Source organism: Patella vulgata, chromosome 1 (genome assembly GCF_932274485.2).
Source record: "Patella vulgata chromosome 1, xgPatVulg1.2, whole genome shotgun sequence".
Classification (NCBI taxonomy): domain Eukaryota; kingdom Metazoa; phylum Mollusca; class Gastropoda; family Patellidae; genus Patella; species Patella vulgata.
Genome location: NC_065879.2, coordinates 34,722,026 through 34,741,720, shown reverse-complemented (window position 1 = coordinate 34,741,720; position 19,695 = coordinate 34,722,026). Strand labels below are relative to the sequence as shown.

At 35.4% G+C, this 19,695-nt stretch overlaps 1 protein-coding gene across 3 annotated transcripts; it reads left to right on the top strand.

The window, feature by feature from the left end:
- The first annotated feature begins 290 nt into the window (after positions 1-290).
- LOC126823795 (toll-like receptor 4) lies at positions 291-18,894 on the top strand. Of its 3 annotated transcripts, none has more exons than XM_050552800.2 (2): positions 291-589; positions 16,006-18,894. In XM_050552800.2, the coding sequence occupies exon 2, from the start codon at positions 16,009-16,011 to the stop codon at positions 18,535-18,537; it is 2,529 nt and encodes an 842-aa protein (XP_050408757.1). In that variant the 5' UTR covers positions 291-589; positions 16,006-16,008; the 3' UTR covers positions 18,538-18,894. The 3 variants fall into 3 exon arrangements, with proteins under 3 accessions (XP_050408757.1, XP_050408772.1, XP_050408762.1); XM_050552815.2 differs by lacking the exon at positions 291-589 and adding an exon at positions 722-904; XM_050552805.2 differs by lacking the exon at positions 291-589 and adding an exon at positions 11,860-12,024.
- Positions 18,895-19,695: the final 801 nt, after the last annotated feature.

Genomic DNA, 19,695 nt, shown 5'->3' with positions numbered 1-19,695 from the left:
TGTAGTCCTATATTAATGTCATATTATTTATGCTGTTGTTGTTTTTAAATTAATGTAAATATGTTATTATTATGTTTTTAAATTAATGTAAATATGTTAATATATGGAATGGTCCAGTGAGGGCCCTTTATGGAAATAACAAATTATTATTATTATAAATATCACACGCTATGACGAAGTAAACAAAAACAAGTAAACCAAAGGCATGGACATGCTATAGCATTTTATTTATCAATTGTGGTTTCTATCATTCAGACAGACATTCTACGTATATTCGTACGTTGAAGATTAGGAGGTTCTGGATGCCCGAGACTACAATTGCCAGTAAAATCTTGGCGTATATAAAAACATTCTCGTCGTTAAGAATAGCTCTAACTTCTCCAACGGGTCGACTCAACTTAGCAGCTATAAAATGTAGCCATTGTCAAAATTCATATCGTGGGAATTTTCACCGAAGTTTGAATGAAGTGCATGATGCCACTATCATTCATGAGGTATTTATGAAAAGAGCTAAGAAAAAAGTCACGCCAGCGTTTGTGGAAACGTCGTAATTAAACAATTCGTTTCTTTTTCGCAAGTTTTGCTTAAGGTAAGATTTTATCTTAAAGTTACGACATTTTTGTTAAACTAGCCCCCTCCCGGTTGCGTAAGATGTTTATCTGTAGTACACTGTACAGCCCAACAATTCACTTTTGTGTATACTCCAGTTTAATGACCTAAATTTAGAATAGACACGTTATATTTGATTTATTAGTTCAAGCTAGGGCAATTTTCTCCCGAGTTACTCAAGAGCTTTATCAAGCCCATTTACTGAACATATATTGCTAACTAATCGGAAAGATCGGAAAGACAAGAAAAAGTGACCTATGCACCATATTTTTATATATGCATTCATTTCTATTCGGTGAGTTTGTATCTATATAATTTTATTGGTTGTGAGGCCTTTTAGAGAGTCCCGTTAATTTATCAGTATTGCTGAAGAAGTAAGAATTCTATAAATTATATAATAAGCTATATTTATCAGTATTGCTGGATAATATCAATTCTTTAAATATAGTATAATAGGCTATATTATTTGTATGAATACATCTTCCGCAACTTCCGCCGCACCTTTAAAAAATGAACTTTTAGGACCTATTGTCGTTATCGTAATGAAATATGCATGGACCTCACAACTCTTGTGTAGTTGGTGATTGTTGTGAATAGGTCCACCCAGTGCCGGGTCTAGGGTAGGGGTGTGGGGGCGGGGGCAAAGTGAGACAAATGATTCAGTGTATGTCAATTTCAGCTTTTATTGTACCCTGTCCTAAATATTTTTATAATATTGACTGGGAAGATAAACCACTATAATTGAAAGCTTGGACCCCTCCTTTCATTATCCTTTTGGCTTTTATAAATTGTTTATCGTTATAATAAACAAAAGTTGACACGTAATCGATTATATAGAATGGATTAGAGGCCTACATTTTTATGCATATCCAATTACAGGATTTTCAAGAGGTACCGATATATTGATTGAGCTTTAAAGAAATGAAATGAAATGGGGTTTAACGTCCTACTGTTCTGCTCCGAACTGGGCATACAGTGTGCTATGGTGGAAATTTTGCCCGGGCAGCGGCGCTACGGCCTACTCTTATATCGAATTCTAACTGCCAAGGGATCTTTTACGTGTACGCCAAAGTGTACACGGGACCTCGGTTTTTCGTCACATCCTAACGACTAGACAGCTGTCCTTGTCAGGCCCTCCGTCCTGCATCACTGACAAGGGAAATGAAATGAAATGAAATGAAATGGGGTTTAACGTCCTACTGTTCTGCTCCTAACCTGGGCTAATGAAGACGGGCATATGCCATACAGTGTGCTATGAAATTTTGCCCGGACAGCGGCACTACGGCCTACTCTTATATCGAATTCCAACTGCCAAGGGATCTTTTACGTGCACGCCAATGTGTACACGGGACCTCGGTTTTTTGTCCCTTGTCAGCCCCTCCGTCCTGCATCACTGACAAGGGAGAACCACGCCGGAAAATCTGGATGAACTTTCTCGGCCAATGCAGGGATCGAACACCCGAACTCCAGGCTAGCAAGCTAGCGTCTTACCCACTTAGCCACGTGATCCCCCACTGACAAGGGGGAACCATGCTGGAAAATCTGGATGAACTTTCTCAATCTGATTAAAACACAGATCCAATTTCGTTTCGTTTTTTATAGTTCAAAATTTCGTTTTTACTTGCCTTTACTCACGTGACAGCGTGCTGACATGGGGCCTTGCAATCTGTTTTACAGACCTAATAATGCGACATCCGTCTTTTATCTCTGTCCAAGATGACTGACCTTTAAAAGGTCAGACCGCTGTAGTTCTAAGGGTGACGTCACATCACAATGTTTACCAACAAAGCAAGATGGCATCGATAACGCCAAAAATGATTACTTCTGTGGCTTGTTTGTGTTGTTTTAAAACAAACACGAGCAGGTGAATCAGATTAGACGGTAAAAAAATGTACTTCTGAAAGAATTCAGAGTAAACAAACAGAAAAAAACGTCAAATTGATGGTCACACGTGCGTTGTTTACATCGAACGTAGTAATATGAACTAGTACGGGCAAAATTATATCGTTTAACCCATTTTACGCCTCCGCGTACTATTTTCTGTACCTATTTACGCTAAATATGGAATATTTTTTTATCAAGATATACATCAAACACCTTTATTTATTTTTCTAATACTAAAACAAAATGTTTCAGAATTTAATTTGTCGAAAGAAAAAAGTTAATATTTTGTAGTCATTAAGTCGCATCGATGTCATCCTTATCAGTGATTGTAGCGGCCAAGCGAATATTCACTGCGGATCAGTGTAGGGGCCTTGTCCGCCATGTTAGTTCCGGGGAGTTGACGCTGACGACAGTAACGACCATTAGATCTTTTAAATCGTGTTTTATAATCAATATGCCAGAAAGTTGCTGCTGTTTTGGCTGCTCAAACACCCGAAAAAAGGGTAGTGGAATAGCGTTTCACAGGTTAGATTGATTTATCAACTGTACCTATCAAAAATCGGTCCATTCTTCTACTTCTAGCACTGGGTTAGGGTCAAGCTCATTCCAATGTAAACGTCAATAGGCCTACTCAATAACAATCGAATTAATGTCATTAATTTGATGTGAAGACCTAATCTAAAAGTCATTTTAAAATAAAAGAAACCCTTTACTACTAAATCTTTATAAGAAACTTAAGATATATAATAAATTTTCATGTCATATTATTTTTCTAAACACAAACAAGTTCAGCTGAACAAGCGAAAACAAATTAGACTAGGTGAAGAATGAAATGGGGTTTAACGTCCTAGCGGGATAATGAAGACGGCCATACACCATACAGTGTGCTCTAAGGGGAATTTTGCCCGGACAGCAATTGAATTCCAACTAGCAAGGGTTCTTTACGTGCACGCCAAGGTGTAGGCCTACACGGGACCTCGGTTTTTCGTCCCATCCGAACGAGACGCTGTCTCTTCAATGCTCCCCGAAAACAAACACTCATTACTCAACCGCAACCTCACACAACTAGGCCCTGGGCGCCTACACCCCCCCCCCCCCCCCCGCACACACACAATTTGACACATTTAACACCTTTTTTTAAAAAAATATAATATTAAATTATACAGCCACCATATCTTCTAACTCGTAGGCCTATGTGCCATAGAGTCAACTGGCGGGGTTTCGATTCCCCGGTTGTACGTGACAAGGAGTAGGGTCGCCTGTCCAACCTCGTGGGTTTTCTCCAGGTCCTCTGGTTTACTCTCACTGCTAAAGACCCCTACGCGCAAGCGTATTATTGAAATAAAAAAATTAAACCAGGGCAATTCCACGGTAATGGACGTACATTTTGAACTCACCATATTTTTATTCCTTCCAATATTTTGTAACCACGAATAATTAACTGTTTGAGTTTTATATAGCATTAAAGACATATGATTTCAGTATCAATTGACATATAATTTAATTTATTCATGAACACTGGAAATAAATATTGGCTCTTCAAAGTATAGGTAACGGACATACAGAAATGAACAGTCACCATGAGTTGCCTGCATGAACATAGTTTCAAAACTCTGTGAATTGTCTTGTGGAATTTAAAAGTTTTAATCCTTTTAAGAAAGGGCACTAATACTACATGTGTACTGCATAATCACTTCTCACATTTGGATTCTTGTAACCCAGTAAATTAGAAATTATTGTGGTAACGGACTTACATATTTTCTGGTAACGGATGTAACCCATTACATTAGATATGTAAACTTACAAATAATCGGACTTATAGACAAAAATAATAGTTAACTCATTTGAATTAATGGAGCAGTTACTTTCCTAAAAACATTACTCCTTGAATGAAATATTGTGACCCTAAAATTTTGGCAACGGACGTACATTTTTACCCTAAAATTTTGGTAACGGACGTACATACATCTATGAAACCCTAAGTAATTCAGAGAATTTTGGCAAATGATTTCTTTTTACGGTCATAGTAACAAGAATGAATGATGTTATTAGCTTTAAATATGAGTTTTTGAACAGTTCCATCAAAATATGAATAAGAGAGATAAAATGTAAATATTTGGTAACATGAAATACTGTGAAAAGTAACGGACGTACATCTATGAAAACCCAAGTTATTCTGAGAATTTTTGCAAATCTTTTCTTTTTACAGTCATTATAGTAAGAATGGGTTATTATAGCTTTAGATATGAAGTTTTAAATAATTCCATATAAAAATATGAATGAGAGAAAAAAAAATGTAAATATTTGGTAACGGACGTACATTCTCATAGTGATATTTTTCAATGTTGGTTACCTTCACAAAAATATATTACTTTTATATTTTAATGTTTAAATATTATGTTTATATACATTGTCAGATAATTAACTAATGCCAAATCATTCATTATGAGCCAGAATAATCAAACAAACACAAAGTAAGAAAATACAATAGAATTATAAATTCGACATTTACAACGTAAACCTTGACACAAGACCAAATAAAAAAAAATTGGAAGAGTCTCCACCCAAATTGAGATTTTTCTTCAAAATATGGATTATTTCCCACCATAAGACACTATTTTTGTCCACTTATCAACTAATTAAATTTTTCACCTAATTGTATTACTTTAGCGTGGAATTGCCCACCATATGCCATATGTTAGTCCCGAAATGACCTAGTTTGTGTCGAGTGGACGTTAAACCCCATTTCATTTCATAAATACTTTTTTCATTCTGGAAACATATTTCCTTTATTGTTGTTGTTGTTCTAAAACTATTCATTTCTCTACAGGCCATTAATTTCTCTTCACTTTTTCAGTTCCACAAATTTCTAAAAATAATTAACAAATAAATAAATACCGGTAAATAGAAATACAACATTTTACGCAGGCTATTAATTTTTCTTCACTTTTCATTCCCTAATTTCCTAAAATAAAATAATTTACAAATAAATAAAAATACCGGTAGGCTGCATATAATTCTGCGGGCTATTGATTTCTGTTCACTTTTATTGTTAAAAAAACCCATTCATTTCTCTACACTCTTTATTAATTAGTTCCATAAATTTCTAAAACAATTTAACAAATTTACTGTACAGGAATAATTATTGTGTACATTGCACTAATTTAAAAGATCAATATTTTAATAAAAATTAAAAGAGAAAGCGAAGGTAAGTACAAGTAGGTAGACGCAGAGAAACTGCGGTCGAGATCGCTGACATGTCAAATTAAAATGTTCTATAACCTTTACTGTGGAAAGTGGAGCCCGGAGATAAGTCGGTCCATGGATCTTTATTATTATTTTTATTAAACAATAAAAATTTGGGAGAGAAAATTTAAAAATTTAATATTTGTGCACATTTTAAAACAGTTTGACACAGATTGATTTATGCGATAACATAGTGAACATACGGGTATTTACGTTCATACTCCCCGGAACTAACATGGCGGCCGTCGCTCCATCCCGGCACAAACCTTTAACGTTGTAGTCATCAACTGATAAAACTGATATTAAGGATGGTACCAAACCAGTTGGGGATTGTCTTGTGAACCTCTAAGAAATCCACCTTCGAATTATCCTTTAATTGGATTACCTTAGTTAAACCAGAGAGTGATGGGTCGCTTCCCCTAAGAGTTTGTAACCTTTAGAAAGGGAACTACTGTAACTCTTTTACGGAAGATTGATAGGGTTATCCCCGAATCGGGTCCCGAGAAGGATGATTTGGTTTGTGATTGTTTGATTGATACATTGCTGAAATCTTGTAAGGAAAGCCTAACAGGCCAGCAGTATAATATTGCAGCGACTACCTTACGTTGGTAGAACTGAACTTATATCTCATCGTATTGAAACTGGGAGTCATCCACCGATTTGCCAACCATCCAAATTATCGTCAGGTGTTTTGTCTTACAGTTATCATTGTCATTTTACTGATTGTAAAGGGAGGTTTCGCTCAAAATATTTCTGGAGAAGGCATCTAGCTACACATTTGCCGAAGAACGACAATACAGATGATATTTATGCTAAGTTTGTTGTGGATGACGTTGCAAAGTCTAAAGGTAATACTTCAAAATCTACACCCAAGACTGTTCCGGTAGAAACGGTAACAATCAATTCTGTTGGCTTTTGTCCAGCTTGTGTTGTAGATTAGGAAGCTACCAAACGTTTTGCTTGTTAAATTTCTCAACAGCCAGATGCTCTTTTGTCGAATCAAGAGAAGACTGTTGATCTTGAAATAATGTTACTGTTGATATGTCTGTTAGTCCTAAAGAATCTGTTGCAATTTCGTTAATATTTACGAGTCCCAGGAAGAATAATCCACCTATGAATTCTGATGCAAGGCCTAAAGCTACCAGTGTATCAACATCTCCCTCGCCCTTATGGTCTACTGCTATGTCCAAAACAGATGAGCCATTGGGATTTATCATTAAAGAGTCCATACACAAACCATCAGAGGCTGTTGGAAATGAACGGACCTTTATCGACTTATACCTAGATGGGGACAGGAAGTCACATACATTGATGGTAATGGCAAACTAAAGGGGTTCAGGACAAGGCTACAGTCTTACAGTCTTTGTATTAACGCGCAGATGAAGCTTCTCCACCGCCTTTGAAAAAATTAGAAGAAAAAAGATTACGCTGTAGCGCGAAGTGAACTTTAATGTTTAATCAACGATTATAGTGTTGAACTGATCGTGGTTAATAGTGATATAAAAGTGTGTTGACGGTACACGTTATTTGTATTTGTGCTGTGAAAGGCATTTTGGAGTTTCGTCGTGATGAATATATATATTTAGTATATTGTGAATTTTTTGCTAAATTCTCTGGATACATCACTCCAATTTACCATGGAAAAGAACAAAACCAAATTAAGCTTTTTAGACGTTACGGTATGCCCAGAAGATTCAGGTGTTATGGAGACAGACCTATTTTATAAAAGTACGGATACGCATCAATATCTTAACTTTCATTCGTGCCATCCGTCACACACCAATAGTTATATTTCATATACTTTAGCAAGAAGAGTGTGCACAACAGTGTCGAAAGGTGATTGGAAGCAAACACGCTTAAATGAACTTAAAGAATTTCTTCTGACACAAATGTACCCAATCAAATTGATCAAAGATGCATTCAGAAAGCTTTAAGTCTCAATCAGCAGTCCCCAAGAACACCAAAAGCCATAACTAAACCTGAAAACATCATGAAATTGGTAACGACTTTTTATCCAAGTTATACTATACCAATGGATTTTGTGGAGGCTAACAGGTCGATTCTAGAGAGATGCCCAAAAATGAAGAACATCCTTTGTACAACAAAATTTATTAGCAGTTATAAACAACCGCCGAATAGCCGAAGGATGTTGACATCTTCTAAATTCGATATGTATACAGAAAATAGTTCAACTCCACCGTGTGTTTCAAAATGCGGCGACAAATGGTGAAAATTGTGTGATGATATAATCGAAGAAACCAGTATAACCGTCTCCCCAACTAAAACATTTACGATTAGGCAAAACATGAATTGTCATTCAAAGAAAGTGGTGTACATGATTGTGTGTGCTGGATGAGGTGAACGATATATTGGAAAGACTGACCAATAACTAAGTCGCAGAGTTAATCTCCATCGCTCTCACATCAAAATTCCAGAAAATAGAATGATACCTGTGAGCAAACGTTTGCATGAATGTGGGAAGGGTTGCTTTAAAGTCAGTCCCATCTATAAACTGAATTTTGAAGACACGATTTTGCTTGAAACCAAAGAGCTTCGCTTCAATAAAATGTTCGGAGCAAAACTCAATGCAAAAGGAAATTGAGCAGTCGTGTCCAACTATTAACTTCTTCCCGAATTACTATACATAACGTCGCTATGACGAGGTTGCTTTCCTGTGGCAGAAAATATTAGACAGTGATAAAAAAAACAATTAATAATGATATAGTTGTTCAATTCATACTATTGTTTTATATATATATATATATATTTTGCGAGAGCAATCAGCGATTTTCAACTGTAATGACTATGTTAATTCTTTGAACTGTGATTTTATAACTAATTGTTACAAATGATAAAGCAGTGTGAATAAAATAAAACCAAATACGAACAATCCAAACCATTAGACAAAATTCGAAGTCCTAAAAAAACGGTATAGGCAAAATAGTGTAATAAGGCAAAATAGTGTAATCAGCATATGGACTGTTCACCGTGTACAAAATACACGACAAACATTGGTAACAGGTGTCCGGAAGAGTAAGCTTACCCTGCCTGGCGCCACACCCGCCATAGATGCATCCAAACTATTAGGCGAAATCTCGGTAAAATAGCGTGATTGGCCAATAGACTATCGGTATGCAAAATGCACGTGATGAACAGTGTTAATGATGTAGTAGACAGACATAATCAGGGAGATTGTATACGCGTCAATTAAATATATCTAGAATAATAGCCGAGAGAGACATGTTATATTTACCAATCAAGTCAATATGACGCCCATAAAACTTTTTAAAGGTTTTAATAAGTTTAGTTCGCAAGTATCCCTGTAGTTGAAGCTTAGATGACAAATGCCTCGATCTACTTAAAAAATCAGAATAAAATGAACAAGCTCTCGCGTAACGAACTAGTTGAGACACAAACACTCCATAAGCTGGTGATATTGGAATGTTACTACTAATAAATGGAAAGTTAACAATCGGAAAGTCAAAGTCATCACGTTTATCGTACAATTTAACACTAAGTTTATGGCAATTGTCAAAATCGAGACGCAGATCCAAGTAGGAAGCGTAATTGTCACTGTCAGTAGTGTTTTTAATTTCGAGCTCATCAGGATATATGAATTCTACATAATCACTAAATTTTGGATTATTCAGTGATAGAACATCATCGATATATCGATAAGTGAAATTAAAATGTCTGACTAATTGTTTATTTGATTTTACGAGTGCCTGTATGTAATCGGCTTCGTAGGAATAGAGAAACAAATCAGCATACAAAGGTGCACAGTTGGTGCCCATGGGGATACCGACCACTTGCTGATAAATTTCCCCACCAAATTCAACAAAGATATTATCAATTAAAAAATCCAACATCTGAATTATCTTGTTAGCGGTTCTTAACAAAATATGTGGAGTTGTAATTAACAACTAAATATTGATATCTAACATTTCCCGATTTAGATGAAAAGACACTGTGAATAATGTCTTTTAACCGGGCTTTTAATTTACTATGGGGAATTTTAGTGTACAAAGTAGAAAAGTCAAACGTTTGTATAGATGAGATTGAAGCAAGTGATCTAGATTGTAAACCATCAAGTAATTCTTTTTTAATATCCACATTTGATTAAAACCACTACGAGAGTATATTTTGTCACAGTATTTTTGAATACCCTCTTTCACTGCCGTTAGTATAGATGTCAATACTTTTGAAAGTGGTTTTGTGGAACAACGGGATGAACCTGCTATAAAACGTTGCTTGTAGGGCTTTTTATGTAGTTTAGGTATCCAATATAACAAGGGCAGATCTGTATAGGTATCTCCAAATGGAGTACCAAATGAAGTGAGTACAGATCTGTGATTGGATATAATTTCATCCTTACTGAGAACTGATATCGCGAAAACGTCACGTTTGCGAATTAAAACGTTGGACAATATGTCGCGTGTTTGAGTAAAAGAGACTTGAACTGTGTTTTAATGATTTGACATTTTGAACTTTAAAAGTTTATTCCAGTTATCTGTGTTTTAAAATGTTCAGTTGGTTAATAATGTTGAATATTTCGATCGAGGACGATCGATTTTCCGAGTCATGGGTTGTGTTACTGGTAGCCGTAGCTATCTTATTTGTATTGCGTTTTTCGGAAAAGCACTCCGTAGTTCTATATTCACCCGAGCTGTGAATTTATGAGACCAAGTTTTTCTAGACCAGCTTTTTGCACAGATTCCGAATTTGGATGGTGATCATGCGTTTGAAGGGGTGTTTTCGAGATATTTTTGTGGACAAAATCAAAATCGACCTTAAGAGTGGCTTCTCGTTAGATTTTTCGACCTTAGCTGGTTCTGTGGGAAAAAGAATATCATGTATTACACGTGATAGGAAATTTACGATTGCATCATTTGTCTATACTTATTTACATCATATTTGACCAATTAGATAATTGAAGGTCCAAAACCCAAAGCTGCAAAACTATCGTACTTGTGAGAATTCGTCAGACAGCAGCTTGATTCTGGAAGGGAAAAGATGTAGCAATTTCTATATCAGCAGACTCGCCGCAGCGAGTTTGGCTGGATGGGGTTTGAGAGAATGACTTTACTGTTAATGTACTATACTTGTATCTACATGTATGTATCTGGCTATGATATATAAAATGTAAAAACGAACTGTCGCATTGTTATTCCTGGTAAGACAAACGTCTTAACTAATTGAGAAAACAGTAAGAAGTAAATACACATCGTGAAGGGGAAGCAAAGACGACAGGTGAAAATACTAGACGATCACAAGGATACTAAGATATGTAGTAAGAAAAGATGCATGGGTCATACGTGGGTTGTGGCGACCGGATTTGGTTCCCCCGCTCTCCACGTCTGACAGACAAAACACAGTAAATAAGAGACATGTATCGATATCACTGTAATTTATTCTTTGTCTTCATCAGAAATAAGAGACATGTATAGATATCACTGTACTTTATTCTTTGTCTTCACCAGAAATGTAAATCAAAAACACAGTAAATAAGAGACATGTATAGATATCACTGTAATTTATTCTTTGTCTTCATCAGAAGATTCAAAATCAAAGTTCACAATATGAGCGGGATAACACATTCCATTATGTATGAATGCAAATTGGGCTTGGCTAGATTGCGTGGACTGTCGACCGAACACCCACCCAATCATTTGTTCTGTGATGGTGTTCATTTCAATGATGTTAGTTTATAAAGTTGTTTAAAATACAGATGTGGCGTCATCCTTATGTACCAAGCGTATTAGTTGAAATTTTGCACGCTAAGACATTGCGTAATATATTGAAACAACAGCTCGGGACTAGGTACCTCGTGTTGTTTCAATATTTTACTTAATATCTCGCCCTAGACCATTAAACCACACATAATAGGTGTTATCGGGGAGCCATAGTACGCATGTTAGCTTAGTTAGCCATCTACTGAATAAATAAATGGCCTTTTCAATGTCAATTAATATGTCTTCTATAATCTATCTAGTCTGGGGGTAAAGGTTAGACAGGAAGACAAATAGACATTGCAGTTAACGGGAGGCGTGCTTACTCGAGCAACTGATGTGGTGTTTAAAAATAAACATGACTCTCTTTAGATATGCAATTTCCGAGAAATTTAAAGTTATCTGAAACGTATGATTTAGTGTTAGTGTGTGAAGTGATTGATTCCAGTGTTATTATAATATGTGCGGGTAATATTCATTACTATGATGTTATACATTGTTATTTTAACGCCAGTGAGCAGATAATGTACAAAGAGGGTACAGTTTTAAAAAAAAGGTAACAGATACAGGTTTTTAGTCTTTATACTATCCGTTGACCGAAACTAATCGGTTTTATCAAATTCTACGGAGCTCGACCAAGAGCAAAAATGAACAAAAATATCCCGTGCGTTTAGCTTCTTGTTCACTTGCTATTTTTATTTGTCTTTAAGCTATGACGCTTTAAAACCCAAATATAATTCTAGTTAAATGGGCATTATGTCAGTTCTCACTATAATAGTTAAAACCTAGAAAATGTAAAGGGAATTTGCTGAAAGTTTCAGCCAAATTGATCCACTCTGAACCGAGATATTAGCTTTTGAATTGTAGGCCTAACCTCGATCATCATTACTAAAGTCGGTACGATAATAAAAAAAATAGTCTCGATTATCCATTTTTGGATTAAATCATCAAATGAGCATTGAGCAGCAAATATCGCAGGCTAGCGATGACATCGAGCGTTGATTATGGTCTGGATAAGTTAATTAATGTCTAATTAATAATTTAGATAACATTTTAGGCCAAAAGAAAGACCTGCAATAGGCAGATTTAGCTCTTGCATAATGCCTGTTTAATAACTGCAAGCTTTACTGTGAATGTTAAAGGAACAGTCTCAAAGAAAACAGGAAACCTATTGATATTCAAAGTTATGTGACCTTCTGTTCCGGAATTACTCTGTCAGTGCGATAGATGCTATAGTTTTAACGGATATTATTCAGGGCTGTCGGTAATTTTTCACGGTTGATTAGCAGCACTGCTAATCAAAAAGTCAAATTTTGCCAAATTTGATTAGCAAATTTAAAAATTGATTAGCAGGTTTTCAGTTTCAACATAAAACACCTAAATAACAAGATATTACTTTAGTTCATAACAAATATGATTAGATTCCATTCTTACTAATCTTAGATTTTTTTACGACTGCCACAAGTACTTGTGACAGTTTGTGAATGTGATGTAGACATTTAGTTAGGTCTTATGTCTGAAGCCAATTCTTAACAGTGACTTCCGAAGCCCCAATCATTTTAATTGTTATTTTTTGTACGTTAGAAATCTTCGTTAGAAAACAATTTCGTCTGCTTTTTATCGTGTATTGCTTTTTTTGTTCAATCGGGCGCACCTAGATTGACTAGACACACGTGATATTTTACGGGAATTTTTACTTTGATTTATCATTTTACAATACGTTAACATTTATTTTTTTATATTTTATTTACAATACGTAGAGGATACACTGGATTTATTTCTTTCAAAATATCATATAATTTCTTGATGTCTTGCAACGTGAGTGGTACTACGTGATTCCCTGTTTCCGGTTTAATAGTCCCTATTCATAGAGTTATGTCCCTGTATTATATAGTACCGTATAATGAATTGTGTCTGGGTAGTTCGTGAAGAAAATGTCATACGGAGAATTCAGTTTTGTTTATAAAATTTTATTCAACATTTTATACTCGTTGAAATTGTTGAGAAAGCTTTCTAGTCTTCAAATGTGGATTATCCTTGTGTCAATATCCAAAATGACAGGCATATTAATGATTCGCAGTTACTGCGAATCAAAAACTTTAGATTTTAATTTTTGATTAGCAACGGACAAAATATGTATCGCAAATTGCGCTGCGATACTGGTTGTCGGCAGCCCTGATATTATTATACGCGATGTAATTTATTGGGAAAATGGCAGCAGGAACCCTATCGATTTTACTTGATCCCATCTATCTCTTTCAAAATGAGGGCGTAAATTAAATGGTACGACTGTCCGTTCCGTACATACCTCTCGTTTACCGAAAACCTTGTGAAGACGATAGAGGCAAAAGTTTTGAACTATTTTTTGTTAAGTTTGGTGTGACGTATTAAGGTTATGAGAGGACGAACCCTATTGCAAAATGTGATCGTAAATTGCATGACAACCGCTTTTTTCACTTTTTATACGCCCACATTAAAATGTGGTTGTATATTGTCGTCGCCCCCGCCCGTCCGTTCAGCGTCCACAATTGCTTATGGACGCTCTAGGGCTAAAGTTAATATCTGATTGACTTTAAATTTATACACAGTGTTTAAAGTCATGAGACGAAGAGGCCTATTGATTTTCAGCATATCCGATAATTACTGCCAGTGTTATGGCACTTGATCACTTCAAAAAATCGTGTGGATGCTCTAGAGGCCAAAGTTAATATCCGATTGACTTTAAATTTATACACAATATTTAAAGTAGCTAAGTCTCTAACTCAATATCATCCAAAATCTTCAACATTGAAAACACAAATTTTTTGTCAATTTAAATCAACATTGATGCTGTGATCTTACCGGAAAAAGATGGGCTTCTGATATCCAATATTTAAGACAAAATATACATTTTACCATTGGTACACGAATCGTGTACCATAATGCGTTTCAGCCCCAGTTCTAGCAAGAGACTAGAGGAACGAGGCTAGACATATTGCACCAAACCAAACGGCGGATGTAGACTGGAATAACCAGGCGCTAGAAATTTGCATTCGATTGAGACTGCTGGCTTATTTCGCGGAACATAACTGATTTGAAATTAGACTAAAAACGGAAATCATTGAATGTATATCAGTTTATATACATTCATATTACAATATTATATGAGTTGCGACCCACTTGTGTCAATTTCTAGGTCCCAAATGTTAGCGATTTAGCACCTTTAAGGTCTTGCGACGAACAAGTATATAGATTTTCAATGAAGTTTGGTAACTCGAACAGCTAATTTCATGATATTAAATGTTTCGTATACTAAACGTTAGCATGGGGCAGAACTTTATAAATACCAAACAAATTTTAATAATTTTCTGATAATTGCTTAATGAGTTGTTACTCTTAATTGGATTTTAGTGTATTATAAATATAAATGTTTCATTCCCGAAAAAAGTAAAAATATGTGATAACTCTTGTTGGGCGTATGTTTCGTTGCCTGGAAACCTAACTTTTTACAAATTTGTGTGAAGTATTGTGGTCATGGGAGGACCTTCCTTTGGCGAAAACCATTTGAACACGATAGTGGCTACAGTTTTTAACGGATGTTTTTCAGATATGGTGTAAAGCATTAGGATCATGAGAGAACAAATCCTACCTATATTTGGCTTTCTTCGAGTTACCTCCCCTTTGTCGAAAACTTTGTGGATAGGATAGAGGCTCTAGTTTTTAACGGATTTTTTTTTCAAATTTGACGTGAAGCATTGGTGTTATAAGAAGGTCAACCTTTTGATGTTCAGCGTTCCGTGGTTGCCGAAAATCTTGTTTACGCGATATAGGCCACCGTTTTAAGCACTGGGGTCAGGACAGGACGAACCCTATCGATATCGAGCATTCCACAACCGTGTGTTCTGTAATTACCCGATTTCCGCCACCCCCTTTGCCGAAAACACCCCACAGTTGTCCGAAGACCCCGTGAACACACGATAAGCGAGATTTCTTGAAAGCATAAGTTTTCTACTGCTATCGAGACAAAATTTCAATTATCTGTAGTACAATTCGCAGGTTGTCATTTTTTTTATCACACGATGATGTTTTTTATGTTTTATTTATAATACTATACGTTATTATCTGTACTGCAAAATCGGCAAGTGATTATCAATTTGTGTACGAGAGTCTTATATATATAGGTATCGGGTTTGGGAATAATGTAGATACTTATTATTTTGATAAAAATGGGTTTTATTCATGGGTGAGTGGATATTCTATCAGTAGATTTACAGGCTGTTTATATTTGGGCTACGGTAACAGATTAAGTATATCAAGCTCGTGTGTGTGTGTGTGGGTGCGTGTGTGTGTGTGTGTGTGGTTGGACGGCTTATTTAGAAAAGACATATTTGTTTACCTCACCATCCCATCGCCGAAAAAAAAAGCAATTTTCCCTCTCATCTTCAAAAGGACGTTCATTTGAGCACCCTCGTGGATTTGACCCTGTTGATTAATATATTTTATTAACGTTTTGTTATTATTAGCTTTTTAAAACTTTTACATTTGTTGTTTATTGCAGATAATGGTGGAAGGAATCGCTTTCCAAAATTGGGTTTTCATCCTAATTATGCTTCAAACAACTCATAGTGAACACATAGATTGCCGGCAAAGAGCAGATTTGAGGTATAATGGAACAGCAATTGATTGTTCACACACGGGTATCCTAAGGGTCCCCGACAAACTTCCTGTAAACACCACAACTCTAGATCTAACGTTTAATAATATAACAATTCTATATAACAATAATTTCTTACATCTAGTTAATCTGCGATATCTTGATGTTAGTTTTAATCCTATCCATACTTTACAGTCATCATCATTTAACGGATTATCATCATTGTTGATATTGGAATTTAATGGACATGTGTTGGATTATAGTGAAACTTCCATGCCAGTTAATGTTTTTAAACCCCTTCAATCACTTACCAACCTAAGTATGAGATCAGATGTTTCACGGTTTCCTCTAAGACAATTTGATTTACCTGACCGGGTTTTTGGATCACTCACAAATTTAAGACATTTAAATATTGACACCGGCTCTAAAACCGTATTCAAATCTGGTTTTTCAAATTTGACTGAACTCCGGTATTTGGTTATAGGTGATACGCTAGTTCACGGTACTTCATTTGCGTGTGGACTTGGAACCTTAACTAACGAAACCCTTAAAGGTCTCTTGAAAACACAGATAACATATCTACAATTAAATAGCTGCAATTTGCAAATATTCCATCGTGATTCACTTCAGTATTTGACTAACTTAACAGATTTCATTATGCAAAGCACATCATTAATGAAAGGAGGTTTGCAGGATGTTTTCCAAGCCTTGAGTGTGTATCGAGATAAGACCATGTCAACTGTTTCCATTACCAATTTTGAGTCCGATAGCAATGATATCGGAACAGCGTCTTCAATTTCTGTAAAAACCGTATACCGTATATGTGTTAGCCATATTGATTTAAGTTCAAGTTCCATAATATATATAGATTTTGAAGGAGTACCCCCGTTTAATTGTCCCCTAATGAAATGCATGAAATCTATCAAACTAAGGCATAACAAAATTACCCTTGGTAGTCTACATAAAATATGGTTTCTTTTCGTCCGACTTTTTTCAAACCTAGAAACGATTGACATATCTCTACAGAGGAAATTTTCTGTTGATGATCCGACATCGGTACATCGGCCGGGCCATACACATCTTCCCATTGGGATACCAGTCTTACTTCCCCCAAAAATCAAATCAATAAATGTTGCTGGCATATCTGCACACACCGGACCTTTGTTCGATATTTATTTTTTGAATGGAAACAAACTGCAGTCAATAAATGTCTCCTACTCTGGCTTCTCAGATTTTAACCATACAATTATAGGCCTTAAAAATCTGGAAATTTTGGATTTCAGTCACAATGACATGAGCACCACCAGTGAAACGTTTTTTGATACATTTCCAAAACTGAAACAATTACGTTTAAACTGCGTACAATTTGATAGTAACTTTCTATCACAACATGGTAAAAGACTGTTTAGTCCTTTAAAAAATCTAGAAAGCCTTGATTTATCAGACAATGGCCTGGTGTTTTTACCATATGATATATTCAGCTCTTTTGTTACATTAGAAGTTGTTAATCTGGCGTTTAATAACTTGATCACAATACCAGATTTAACATCTCTTGATAAACTGGATTTTATAGATCTGAGTCACAACTCATTTACAACACTTGAAAATAAATACAGACTGATGTTTGATATAACAGCAGAAAATAATAATGAGTTCCATTTGTCACTTTGGGGAAACACCTTCTCCTGTATTTGTGAATCGACTGGGTTTTTAATTTGGTTACAAGAAACCAGTGTTAAGTTAGATGGTGGTAATTATTCTTGCATGGACTTTACCGGGAAGATGAGCTACACTAAAGTACTTCAAACCCAGTGGAAAGCGTTTCAGAGACACTGTGTTTCAGGATTTTGGTTAAATATGGCTATGGGTGGAGCAAGTGTGGTTGTTGTTACTCTAATTACAACTTTTGTTTTCATCAAAAATAAGATGAAGCTAAAATTAATACTTTTAAGAATGATCGGACAAAATATTTATCCCAAGAAGCGGAATGAATTTCTGTATGACGCCTATATAATCTACACTGATTCTATTTACAGTTGGGTTTGTAACGAACTAAGAACTGAACTAGAAACCAATCGTAAAATAAAATTAAACATACGTGACAGAGATCATTTACCCGGTGGTTCTCACGCAGATGATATATTAGAAGCTGTTAGAGACAGTTGGAAAATAATTTTAATTTTAACCGAAGATTTCCTGAAAAGTGATCTGGCATATTTTACAATGTGTAACTGTTTGTCAGCTATGACACTTACAACACCACAACGATTAATCATTGTAATCGATCATCAAATGACAATACCTACTAATATCGATTTCGTGTTGGAAGCTGTTTCACAAAGAAATATTATTACTGCTGACATTGAAACGGCAAATACATGTTTTAATTACTCCAGGTTGGCCGATATAATCGTGTATGAAGAAACGGCACAATAATTATTTTGTAACCCAGGATAGCCTTAATGCCCTTTTTAATGGCCCTGTTTAGTAAGTGTTGATTCGTATAACTTTTAATAAACATTTACGAAACGAAGGGAAAATAATCTCCAATTTTAGTTTTCACAAGTTTCAACATCATGTTTAAACATACATTATGCAAGAGCTAAATCTGCATATTGCAGGTATTTCTTTAGACCTGGAATATTATCAAAATTATTAATTAGACATTAATTAACTTATCCAGACCATAATCAACTCGTGATGTCATCGCTAGCCTGCGATATTTACTGGATTGGAACCCGATCTGCTGCTCAACACTCATTGATGATTAAATAAAAAAATGGATAATCCAGACTTTGTTTTTTTTATCGTATCGACTTTAGTAATGATGATCTAGACTAGGCCTAAAATTTAACTGCTAATATCTCGGTTCAGAGTGGAGCAATGTGACTGAAATTGTCAGCATATTCTCTTATGTTATCTATTTTCTAATTATTATAGCGAGACCGGTCAGATTATCCACTCTCCCATAATGCCCCTTTAACAGGGATGAGATTACATGAAATGCAAAGTCGACAAAAAAAATCGAAAACAATATTGCGAAAAGTAAGTAAAAAAATAGTGACCGTCATTCAGATAACTATTATTTCAAATGACAATGGATGGCAACTGACTTTCGTATGTAGTCAAATGGAATCATTTTTGTGCATTAAAACAATATTCTATTATCTGATTCGTATCTTATTCGTAAGTTTTTCTTTAAGTGAGTTCTTCTCTTAAAGTTGCGAACTTTTGTTAAACTGTCAACAGACCAACTATGCAGCTTACCGACTTCTTGTCTTCCTTTTTTACACTGCTCGGTCTATTTGTATCGATTGTGATTAGCTATATGACTCCAAAATCTAAATTAATTCTGAAAGAATTGATCAGAAATCCGGGAAATTCAATGACTGTTTTCGTCTCACGAAAATAAAACAATATAAACGTCCACAAGATTCTGCAAAGTGAATATGGAGTTAACATACAAAGAATTTATCAGAATTCATGAAAATTCTAATCTAGTCACATGGAAAACCACAATATTTTCCTATTTTAAACTGTTCGATCTAATTACACTGTGCACTTGATGCTCGCCAGATATAATTTTGTGTTTAT

Excerpts from the sequence above, each read along its gene's own strand:
- LOC126823795 (XM_050552800.2), top strand. The coding sequence starts at position 16,009 with ATGGTGGAAGGAATCGCTTTCCAAAATTGGGTTTTCATCCTAATTATG.